Source organism: Eriocheir sinensis, unplaced genomic scaffold (assembly GCF_024679095.1).
Source record: "Eriocheir sinensis breed Jianghai 21 unplaced genomic scaffold, ASM2467909v1 Scaffold145, whole genome shotgun sequence".
Taxonomy (NCBI): Eukaryota; Metazoa; Arthropoda; class Malacostraca; order Decapoda; family Varunidae; genus Eriocheir; species Eriocheir sinensis.
Window position 1 is genome coordinate 609,293 of NW_026110795.1, and position 12,614 is coordinate 621,906.

At 45.8% G+C, this 12,614-nt stretch overlaps 1 protein-coding gene and 1 long non-coding RNA gene across 6 annotated transcripts; both read right to left on the bottom strand.

Moving 5' to 3' along the window:
- Positions 1–359: 359 nt before the first annotated feature.
- Positions 360–4,681, bottom strand: LOC126990109 (trichohyalin-like). 5 transcript variants are annotated; one of them, XM_050848662.1, is made up of 3 exons: positions 4,441–4,681; positions 4,137–4,268; positions 360–725 (listed from the first exon to the last, which is right to left on the bottom strand). In XM_050848662.1, exons 1-3 carry the CDS (start codon positions 4,546–4,548, stop codon positions 393–395), a joined length of 573 nt encoding a protein of 190 aa, XP_050704619.1. In that variant the 5' UTR covers positions 4,549–4,681; the 3' UTR covers positions 360–392. The 5 variants fall into 5 exon arrangements, with proteins under 5 accessions (XP_050704619.1, XP_050704618.1, XP_050704616.1 ...); XM_050848661.1 differs by having other exon boundaries at positions 4,137–4,292; XM_050848659.1 differs by having other exon boundaries at positions 4,137–4,316.
- Positions 911–1,459, bottom strand: LOC126990110 (uncharacterized). Its single transcript, XR_007744019.1, has 2 exons — positions 1,392–1,459; positions 911–1,193 (listed from the first exon to the last, which is right to left on the bottom strand). It is a non-coding gene; the product is annotated as an uncharacterized LOC126990110 (long non-coding RNA).
- Positions 4,682–12,614: the final 7,933 nt, after the last annotated feature.

Below are 12,614 nucleotides of genomic sequence, written 5' to 3' on the forward strand. Positions count from 1 at the left end.
ATGAATCGCCACCCCAGTTTAACACTGATTTGTATGGATATTTGAAAAATGCGTTTACACCGGTTCCGTCCAGTCACGTCACGTCACGCCGCGTCGCGTCGCGTCAAGTCAATATATAGAGCTGGTTCTATTTCACCTGACGTGACGTGACGTGACGTGACGGGACGCGACGTAATATGTACCAGCACCTTGCACGCGACGGGCCAAATTTGTGGCTTTACCGTGTAGCAGCGACGGGCGAAATTTGTGCCATGATATAAACCCCCCAAAATAGATGATACATAAACTGATCACAAATGCTTTGATATATATTATGAAATGGTTTGTAAGAGGGGTGATTTTTTCTCATTTTTCTCGCTTGGAGGGACCATTAAGAAACATGATCCCCGCTGCTACCACCAGGTTAAGGAAAAATTGGATAAGAGTGGATATGGAGACGGGACAGCACCAACATAGCTCTTTTCCCATATGTCACAACTAGGTAAACACACACACACACACACACACACATGTACGCATACACTCGCACGCACACACCAGACACCATTGCCCATCCGGTACATGTCCACCAAGTCGGCAATGTCCCTCTTCATCTCCTCGGCCTGGTGCTTTTCCTCCCGGGCCGCCTCGTCCAGGCACCGCAGCGGCACCCCTCGGCACTCCAGCCTCTCCCTGCTTTCTCCGGTCATCAGCTGGTACTTCTTCCACTGTTCCTTCGGGAGTGCCTGTGGGAGGGGGGTAAAGAGGGTACATTCATCACCCCGCTCAAGTTATAGCTACTTGCATCGGGGAAAAAAGCCTGGAAAATTCTGCTTAGCCGCTTGACTGTGGATTTCCTACCAGAAGACCTCACCAAGTTATAGGAATGGAACAAAAAGTGGCTGCTACAATTCAATGAAGAAAAATGTAAAGTCCTGCACCTTGGGAGGGGATATCCAGCACACCAATACCACATGGGAAACACTCCATTATCCACCACAGAGGCAGAGAAAGACCTGGGAGTGTATGTTACCAGGCTACCAGTGAAGGGATATCCAGCACACCAATACCACATAGGAAACACTCCACTATCCACCACAGAGGCAGAGAAAGACCTGGGAGTGTATGTTACCAGGCTACTAGTGAAGGGATATCCAGTACACCAATATCACATGGGAAACACTCCACTATCCACCACAGAGGCAGAGAAAGACCTTGGACTGTACTTTACCAGGCTACCAGTGAAGGGATATCCAGCACACCAATACCACATGAGAAACACTCCACAATTCACCACAGGGGCAGAGAAAGACCTGGGACTATATGTTCCCAGGCTACCAGTGAAGGGATATCCAGCACACCAATACCACATGGGAAACACTCCACTATCCACCACAGAGGCAGAGAAAGACCTGGGAGTGTATGTTACCAGGCTACCAGTGAAGGGATATCCAGCACACCAATACCACATGGGAAACACTCCACTTTCCACCACAGAGGCACAGAAAGACCTGGGACTATACGTTACCAGGGTACCAGTGAAGGGATATCCAGCACACCAATACCACATGGGAAACACTCCACTATCTACCACAGAGGCAGAGAAAGACCTGGGACTATACGTTACCAGGCTACCAGTGAAGGGATATCCAGCACACCAATACCACACGGGAAACACTCCACAATTCACCACAGGGGCAGAGAAAGACATGGGACTATATGTTTCCAGGCTACCAGTGAAGGGATATCCAGCACACCAATACCACATGGGAAACACTCCACTATCCACCACAGAGGCAGAGAAAGACCTGGGAGTGTATGTTACCAGGCTACCAGTGAAGGGATAACCAGCACACCAATACCACATGGGAAACACTCCACTATCCACCACAGAGGCAGAGAAAGACCTGGGACTATACGTAACCAGGCTAGCAGTGAAAGCCAAATCCGTGCCAATCGCAGCGGACGGGTTAAAAACTAGGTAAAAAACTGACTCTCAGGGCAAAGTTGGAATATGAGAAACTGATTAAAAACATACAATTCATCTAAATATCTAAGTTCAGGGCTTAAGTGTTGGAGTTCATTCTCTATGAGTTATGGACCTGGAGTAGTGAGCACATCCCACATGATCTTGAACCCCTGAAGGGTGGGTGTTTTGACCACAAGGGCTCACTCAGGGGGGAGTTTGGGCCACAAATAGCTGTTCTTCAAGCACTCATAATCCTTGAAATAAACATCTTATGGATATACATGTAATACCATGATGTGCAGCATACAATGAACTCAATGCAGCGTGATATGTGTGATGCCTGAGCGGGCCAAGCCAGACCTATTGTTGGGCTGAGCCTGGTGGACGGGACAATGTACTGGATGGGGGACTCACGCAAGCTAATTCATTATATAACACATGAAAGTTTACTTTTTAGGTGTGCATATGTTGTACATATTTTGTGCTCTGTCTGGCTGGCTATCTTGGTTAGACTCTCTCTCTCTCTCTCTCTCTCTCTCTCTCTCTCTCTCTCTCTCTCTCTCTCTCTCTCTCTCTCTCTCTCTCTTGTAGAAAAAACGTATCATAATTTTCAATGGGAGTGTAACATATGAAATGCATTTATTTTTTCTAATGTTTACCAATATTCTGATACAATAATAATGGCAGGTGTTGGTTGGTGCCACTGGGAGTCAAGGGTGCAAGCAAGCATTTTATGGAGTGTATGTTTTCCGACTTGTGCTGCCCACCTGTGCCTGTGAGTTCCCTGCCTGGCTGGCTGTTTCTTTTTTTCTTTTTTTTTTTTGGGGGGGGGGGGAGTTTCTTAATGCCAACCCTGAGGATTACTAACAAGTGGAACAGCCTCATTGAACATGTAATCAACAGCACTAGTGTGAATATGTTTAACCCGGTAGCAGCGACTGGCCAAATTTGTGGCTTTACCGTGTACCAGCAACGGGCCAAATTTTTGCCATGACGTAACCCCCAAAAAATAGATGAAGCATAAACTGATCACAAATGCGTTGATATATATTATGAAATGGTTTGCGTGAGTGATGATTTTTTTTCATTAATTCGCTTGGAGGGGCCTTTAAGAAACATGATCCCCGCTGCTACCACCGGGTTAAGAACAGATATGACCAGGTTGAGGCTGAACAGAAACAGAGAAGAGGCACCAGGCCCTTATGACTCTCTTGCATCTTATACCTTCACTGGGTAAGCATCTTCACTCAGGGTCGGACTGGCCTATGTGCCCGTGTGCCAATGTACTTACTCGTGTTTCTTATTTATCTGGTCCCACTTCCGCCGAAGCGCTCTGCAGGACCCACATATTTTAATTCATTAAATTTTCAATATTGATCACAACTTATATGCTAAGTTAACTGTCAATGGCACATGGGCCCCCCAAGGTACATGTGTAGTGCGGCAACTATGCCTGATGAACGAGCCTCCCATAACCCACTTAGCCAGCGGGGTACCTTTTCGGCCGACTCGGTAAGGAGTGGCTCTCCCGTCACGTTGGTCGCGGGTTCAATCCCAGGCAGCCGGCGAATACCCACACCTTGCCTTGATTAATTTCTCGTGTGTTTCGATACACGCAGAGGACGTGTTGGGAAATAGAGGAAATAGAAAAAGAAAATCCCGGGGCATGACACATGGCCCCCCGGACTTAACCCATGCCAATGTGTATTATTTGAATATTTTGATATTTTAGCTTATATGGGCCCGGGCCCCCTCCAGCCACTAGATGGCGCGGCCCCCTTCAGCACCCCAGTCCGACTCTATCTTCGCTAGGTAAGCACGTCAACGCTGCCATGAACCCGCGCCATGAACCCTTGAAGCTCGATTGCAAGTCTTACGTAACAGTGCCACACCTCGCCTAATCGCCCTTACCGGAGCACCCGGCAGCCCACACAACCCTGATGACAATGAGAGTGTGGTAACTGCCCCAACAAAAGCCACTTTTAAAGCGCGTTATGACAGACACCTTGATTTGATTAACTAAGATATTGGCTAACTAGTCCTAAGAGGTGGGGGACATCATAAGAAGTCCTCTTAATTCCCCACTATTTATTCCTAGCTAAGCATTCCTAGATAAGACAGGCACGGGGGAAGGAAGGAGGGAGGGAAGAATAAAGGAGGAACCAGTGAGTGCCATGCGGCACCTCACCTGCCACTCCGCCGTCACCAGCTTGGCCATCTCCACCTTTCTCTTGAGCCGCTTCTCCACCTTTCTCTTGAGCCGCTTCTCCACCTTTCTCTTGAGCCGCTTCTCCACCTTTCTCTTGAGCCGCTTCTCCACCTTTCTCTTGAGCCGCTTCTCCACCTTTCTCTTGAGCCGCTTCTCCACCTTTCTCTTGAGCCCTCTTGAGCTTTCTCCACCTTTCTGGATGCTTCTCCACCTTTCTCTTGAGCCGCTTCTCCACCTTTCTCTTGAGCCGCTTCTCCACCTTTCTCTTGAGCCGCTTCTCGACCTTTCTCTTGAGCCGCTTCTCCACCTTTCTCTTGAGCCGCTTCTCCACCTCGGGTTTCTCGGCCATCATGAAGTAGAAGAAGGCGTTGCGTCTCTTCTGCTTGCCCATCGCTGCCCGCCAGGAATACTCAGGAGGTGGAGGAGGAGGGAGAGCACGGCCGTACGTCCAACCTTGATGGTGGTGGACGGAGCACTGACTCGCAGAGTCGCAATTTCACAGCCAGCGTTACCATATTGTCGTACTGGGCATAACTTTTTCTTCTGCTTGAGGCCCAAAACTGCCGTGCCTACACTGATAACGATATACATTCACAACTAGAGTTCAGATGGTTAATTATCGATGTTTATCTGCAATTGTTATGGGTCAGAAACAGGAAAATGCGATGTTCTGAGTACGACAATATGGATACGCTGCTCGCAACGTTGCCAAAGTGTCGTACTCAGCTGCTCATTTTTCCCGATTTCAGGCAAAAAAATGTCCCACCCACAAAACTAACGATACTTAGATTTCCCAACAAAAACTCCTAATGTGTTCAAATGCAAACCTTTCCCTGAGTTGTGCTATAGCGGTGTCCGAAAATGGGAGAAAAATAGCTCTTCGATAGTATTCCTATGATTGATGATTGATTGATATAGTTTATTGTTGCAAGTAAAACAACAAAGGAGAAGGGAGGAGCATGCCATTTGCTGTTGGAGGGTTTGTCTTAATTATGTTTCTGATGACCACTGATTGCTTCATTTCATACTCACCACTGTCACCAGACAAGTTCACTTGCTGCCTCTACAGTATAATTATATAGTCCTCCAATCACTTTGACTGTACCTTACACCTAAAATCAAGTAATTTTGAGAGGCAAGAAGGAGAGAAGGCACACTTACGACTTTCGTGCTCTCCCTCTCTCTCTCTCTCTCTCTGCCAGAGCCATCCCAATCTCGTATTCCTCTTCTTCCTGTCACCCGCTACAAACACCCGTCCGCCAGTTGACAGCTTGACGTCGCAGCACTCTACACACATTTTTATGAGCCCATCATTTAACGCCATACTTTTTTTTCACTCAGAGCAAACCTTATGTCCTACCATTAACTCAAAACAAAACCAAAGGGGAAATAACTCGGTCACTCGGTGTCACTGAACTCTCAATTACACACACACACACACACACACACACACACACACACATTCGTAATCGTAATACTAATATACATATTCCTATTATCTTCCCGTAACATTTATTTATTCATTATTATTTTTCTTTGCAAAAGGGGGGAGGGGTGGGCATGCCCCTCCCCCCCTCGGTACGCCACTGCTTAGAAGGCTTACGGTGCGTCCTTTACCGAGGTGCCAGTCTTGTGACGTCGGCGATCACGGACCTCCATCTCTCCCTATCATCAGCCATTCTCGTAACTTCTGCCACACTGTGTCTTCCATCCATGCCTTGTAGCAGGCTATCCATAAATTTAATTCTTTGACGTCCTCTTGCTCCTCTTCCTTCCACTCTTCCAAGCAGGCAGTCACTTTCTAGTCCTCTCCTTCTTAGCACATGACCCAGAAACTTTAGTTGTCGCCTTCTTATACTTTTCATTAATTGCCTATCTACTGCTGCTCTCCGCAGAACTTCCTGGTTTGTCACACTGTCTGTCCAGGGAATTCTCAACATTCTCCTTAAAAACACATTTCCGCCGCGTCTGTCTTTTTCTTTGTATTTGCCATAATTGTCCATGTTTCGCAACCATATAGTAAAGTTGACCACACAAAACATTTTAATACTCTCAATCGCATTTCCATATTCATACTCAAATTATTCAGCAGTTTCCTCATTTTTACGAATGCCGTCTTTGCTATACATATTCTCCTGCCTATTTCCTTCTCACTTCCTCCGTCTTCACTAATCATGCTCCCAAGGTAATTAAATTTTTGTACTTGCTCAATAAGCCTTTCACCAATCCGTATCCCCACTCGAAATTTGCTTTTTCTTTGTAACCAACATAACCACTGTTTTACTGCCATTGATATTTAGCCCTTTTCTCTCACAACTCTCCTGTATCCTGTTCACCAGTGCTTGTAGTTTCTCCTCTGAGTCAGCCAAAAGTACAGTGTCGTCTATATACTTTATATTGTTAACATTTCTACCTCCAATTAAAATTCCATCTTTACCTTCCAATTCTTCTATCACTCGTTGACCGTATAGAGAAAAGAAGTCTGGCGACAGGACACACCTCTGTCTGACTCCTCCTGTAATCTGTACCCAGTCTGTCTCCTCCTATCTCCTCGTCCCTATGCTGTCAAATTCCCATCTTTGTTTTTTCATCTCTTCCGCTGGTAATCTCTGGAACAGCCTTCCCTCGCCTCCTGCCTACAACTTTAGCTCTATGAAGAGGTGAGTATCGAGACATCTCTCCTTTCGAAGTTGACCTCTCTCCTGGCCTCTCATTATTTTCCCTCTGATTCTTAGGTTGTTGTTGTCCTTATCTTCTTTCTCCGTTCTTGTTTTTTGTTCTTCTTTATCCGTTGATCTTCGTATCCTTCATTTACCTTTCTTGTTGTTCCTCATCTTCTCCACCATATAGATGGTTCTTGTTTTTTTTTTTGTTTGTTTTTTTGCTTTTGTTTCTACTTTTTTGCTCTTTGTCTTCCATTTCCTCTTTTTTTTTTCTTTTTCTCTTGTTGTTTTTTCATTTTTTTTATGTTCGTCTTCTGGTTGTAGCGTTATTGTTGTTGTTGTTGTTGTTGTTGTCATTTGAGCAGGTTCTAGCGGGCTTTTTTTTCTTGAGCTTCCCCCCTTGCTTTAAAAACAAACTTTGCAGACAATAATGAAAAAACGACGTAGCCGGCACTCACGTGATCAGTAAATTTCTCTGCATAATACTAGCATGTCTGCAATGACACGGAGATATATATATATATATATATATATATATATATATATATATATATATATATATATATATATATAGAGAGAGAGAGAGAGAGAGAGAGAGAGAGAGAGAGAGAGAGAGAGAGAGAGAGAGAGAGAGAGGGGGTGGGTGGGTATGAATGATACATGAAGCTGCTGCATATATTTATTTTCTTGGGGCGGTTATTGTAGAACACTATAAGAATGCTACTATTGATATCTGTTCCTCGTTTAAGTTATATCAGCTGACTTGGCTTACCAGTGATATGATTTTAAACAAAGAAACATCGTGGGCAAGAGGCGAACTGAAAGGATTGCAGGTGTAATAATGAATTCGTGTCCGTACAGATACATTGGAGTAGTGATTGCATCGTCCACGGAGTGAGCGAGAAAATCCAGGAACGTTTGACTTAGATGACGGTATACTTGATAGTGACACCGCGGCTGCTGCTGCTGGTGCCTTGATAAGCTGCGTACATCTCATTGGTCTGGGATGTCAGAGGTGAAGACACTACCCTCTTGCCGCAGATAATTAAGCTGGTGTCTGACGGGTACATCTTCTCACTCCTCCCGTTCAGCAGAAGCCAGTCACTTTCACAGTTCCTTGTCCCTAGAATCCTTGATGTAACCCCAGGAGACGGGACACAACCCCCGATTAATACCTGGTATCCATTCACTGCTGGGTGGACAGGGGTGTAGGATATCGGAAAAACCGCCCCAATTTTTCCACTCCGCCCGGGAATCGAACCCGGGCTCTCTCGATTGTGAGCCGAGTGTGCTAACCACTGCACCACGAAGCTCCCCCCTTATACAGCGGCAGGTAAGGGTAGGTGTCAAGGGATGGTCCGCTTGTTTAATGGGTAGTCGTTGCATTAGTGTTAATGACTGGGGTGGGTGGAATGGTTGGGCGTTTTGTCCCTCGACACGGAGAGTTATGGTGTTATGGCGAGGTTTATAAATGGATGAAGGGCTTTAATAAGGGGGATATTCATAAGGTTTTGTTGGTAAGAGAACCGGGTAGGACACGAAGTAATGGGTTTAAACTGGATAAATTCAGATTTAACAGGGACATAGGCAAAAATTGGTTTACTAACAGGGTGGTGTATGAGTGGAATAGGCTTAGCAGTCATGTGGTGAGTGCCAATACAATTGTCACATTCAAAAATAGATTAGATAAATTCATGGACAGCGATATTAGGTGGGATTAGATACACGGGAGCTTAGGTTCAAAGGAGCTGCCTCGTACAGGCCTACCGGCTCTTGCAGACTCGTACGTTCTTATGTTCTTATATTAAAGAGGAAGAGCGGAGTGGGTTTCCATACTTAATTCACATGTTTGGTTGGCAACGAGAGATGGGAGCGATGCCCAACGTTACCAGATTACCGTACGCATAACACTGTATTTTCCTGTTTCTGGGATGGGTTTCATCATATTGGTCTCCCAGGCGTGGTGACGTCACGCGCAGTTGGGAGAATTCCTTGGGCGTGTTTCATCACCGCGCCACAAGCACTTCCAAGTAGGATTGGGGGCGGTCTTGGGAGAAACCAGCGTTGCCAATCTTTCGCGTCGCTTTGACGTCTAATATGTCTTCAGTTAACCTAAATAACACTTCTTATGTATAGTTATGGAGTTATAAATATAAACAATTGATATTTAGTTGAAATACAGCGATAATATCTTCATTGTAAGGAATATGTGCACGTATTTTTGTTCCGTCTGCATCTTCAACGGCACCACGGTGTAAACAAACCTTTAGTGAGTCGTGAGTAGACCCTGGCCACCTCGCCACCATGGCCCCCAGCTTGTACTGTGCATCAAATAACACTTGCACATTGATGCCGTGGTAGTACTTGCGGTTGACGTACACTTCTTCGTGCTCATGTGGGGCCACTATTCTTACGTGGGTGCCATCAACAGCACCCACCACACCGAGAAAACCAGCAATTTCGGCAAACTCCGCCTTCATTCTCTGCTGCGCCCCCCGGTTTAAAGGGAAGCCCATGAACCGCCTCATATCCTCTTGTGTCACGAGAGCATCCACGGTCTGGGTGATGATTCTGCTGACTGTGGCCCGGGAAACTCAAAAGTCATCTGCGCTGCACTGCTGCATTCTCCCGGTGGCGAGGTATCGCAGAGTCAACGCCACTTTCAGCTCCGCTGTGGCCGCACGGCTCCTCTCAGTCCTGTTGCCAGTCACGTGTCGCACCAAGTCAGTGACGAACAACAGGCCACGATCCACCCTGTACCTCTTCTTGAACTCGGTGTCATCGTACTCGTTAAAGATGTCCCTTCTCGCGCGAAAATTCCTTGGTCGGTGCTGGCGGGGTTGTTCACGGGCTGCCATGTTTACAGTCTGACGCTTGGAGCCTTCCTTGGGAGCGCTTGGGAGACTCCGCACGGCCTCCCAAGGCGGCGAGCGAGATAGGCAGAGTTCCAAGGCTTGGGAGCTTTCGTGAAACATGCCCAAGGTTTCTCGCACGCTTGGGACTCCTTGAGCACACCTCCAAGGACTTGGGAACTTTGATGAAACCCACCCCTGGCCCATAAATATTGCAAAAAAAAAGAGCAGCAATAATTACCGCTTTTAACGATAATTATAAATGCATATCGTTATCTTTGTGGGTACGATAGTTTTTGGTCAGAAATCGGCAAAAACAATACGCCAAGTACGACAATCTGGTAACGTTGACGATGCCACTACAGACGACGCTGGGTAGGCGGTGGCTGAGTGGTAACGTGCTGGGCCCACATTCACCACGTGATGGACGACACGGGTTCGAATCCCCACGCTACCACCTGGGATTTTTCAGTCACCGCCGAGTGGCTTAAAACTACCCACATGCTGTCCTGAAGACCACCCATCAACCCGGACTCTAGAGGAAACCGTCCAAGTGAATCAAGAAGGAGTTCCAGGGGGCAGCATGAGCCAAGAGAAGATGGCGCCACTATAAACACTTGCCTGCGCCATTATGGGCTGGGGCCGAACACCATCCAGGCCCCTCAAGCGAGCCTACCGGCGCTATAGGCGTAGACGTAAAAAAAAAAAAAAAAATTATATATATATATATATATATATATATATATATATATATATATATATATATATATATATATATATATAGAGAGAGAGATAGAGAGAGATAGATATAGAGATAGAGAGAGAGATAAACTTGTTCTTAATTTAATCACCAGGTTGTGTGGATCTCAATCAGGGAAAGTCTTTACATCGCCATCTTTCAATTTCAACGCGAGATTCTTCACCGACCCCACGAGGACCTATAAGGGCTACAACATCTCCTTCACGCCTGCAACCACGAGGTGTCACCGGGTAAGGAACATTGTGGATTTATCTGAGCTTCTCCGGCAATACACAACTGTGCTGCTTGCTAAGTTGTCACCAGGTAAAGGGACTATGGGCCGTATTTTAAGACATTTCGTCGCCCAAGTTCACATTGTTGACAAGACTTTCGTTTGAGTTAGGGCATTTCCAGGAGTAGTTTTATGACCCTGGCGGTAGTTTGACCTTTCCCCAGTAGCATGAGCCTAAAGAACCACTCATTAGAACCCGACCGACACCTTCTTTGACCTTTAGAAAGAGTTGATGTGAGAAGTGAAACTGTCTTATAATACCACCCTATTACACTGGGCAAATTTTCCGTGGATCTTCAGTCAAACCACGATTTCCGCTGGCGTGGTTCTCATATTTCCGTGGTTGTCTGACGTGTCCACGATCTTCCAAAGCTACGGTAGATTTCACCGAAGGAAAACGGTATTACTCACCATCATCATCATCAACAATAACACGAAACAAATGAGAACCACCCCAGCGGAAATCGTGGTTTGACTGAAGATCCACGGAAAATTTGCCCAGAGTAATAGTAGCCCCTTAAGGAACATTGTGGATTTATCTGAGCCTCGCTACTTCGGCAATATACAACTGTGCTGCTTGCTAAGTTGAGATTCTCGCCAGATGGACATATTGACAGTAGATGTATAATATTATCCATTGTATATATATTTATTTGTGTTTAATAATAGTAAGATAAATTATGGAACATAGTTTGTATTTGAATTCGACCCATCGTACAAGCACATACGAGAGCTGCTTATAATCCCTGCTCGATACACCCTCAAGCCTGGTATCATAATCACTATGGTATCCATCCACAGATAATCACGGCAGCTGTTGGTCAGACTGGCACAATAACTTCCCCTCCAGCAGAAAAATACTGCGAATACCGAATCCAGGTAAAAACTGATGTAACACAAGAAAGGTATTAGTGTCTCACACTCTCCACAACACTGCCACTCCAGCGGGGGTGTCGACAAGAGATTTGTTTGGTCATGTCATCTATTTTCATCAAACCTTAACCCGTCCGCTGCGATTGGCACGAATTTGGCCTTCACTGGCAGCCTGGTAACACATACTCCTCTGCTTTTTATTATTTACATCAGTGACTTGGACACAGGAATTAGTAACGATGTTAGTAAGTTCGCAGATGATACCAAGATCGGTAGAGTAATCCAATCAGACAGCGACGCTACCGTTCTCCAGGATGAGCTTGACAGACTATATGATTGGGTGAGGAAGTGGCAGATGGAATTCAATGTCGGGAAGTGTAGCATTTTGAGTGTAGGTAGGAATAACCCCTTACACAATTACTCCTTAAATGACACTCCTCTGAGCAGGTCTGGGCGTGAGAGAGACTTAGGAGTCCTAGTGAGCGCTGACCTCCGTCCTAGGGCTCAATGCATTCAGGCTAAAAATCGGGCAAACAGAGTACTAGGTTTCATCTCAAGGATCGTGAGCAATAGGAGCGCTGAAGTCATCCTCAAACTTTTCTTAGCACTAGTTAGACCTCATCTCGATTATGCAGTTCAGTTCTGGTCCCCTATTATAGAATGGATATCAAGATGTTAGAATCTGTACAGAGGAGGATGACAAAGATGATTTAGGGGGTGAGAAACTTGCCTTATGAAGACATGCTGAAGCAGTTAAATCTACACTCTCTAGAAAGGTGAAGGTTGCGAGGAGACTTGATTGAAGGCTATAAATGGATGAAGGGATTTAATAAAGGGGATGTCAATAAAATTTTGAGAGTGAAAGAGCCAGGTAGGACGCGTGGCAATGGTTTTAAGTTAGACAAATTCAGATTCAACAAAGACATAGGCAAGAATTGGTTCACCAATAGAGTGGTTGACGAATGGAACAGGCTTGGGAGCCATGTTGTGGGTGCCAATACCATAGATACATTCAAGAAGAGGTTAGATAAAGCCGTG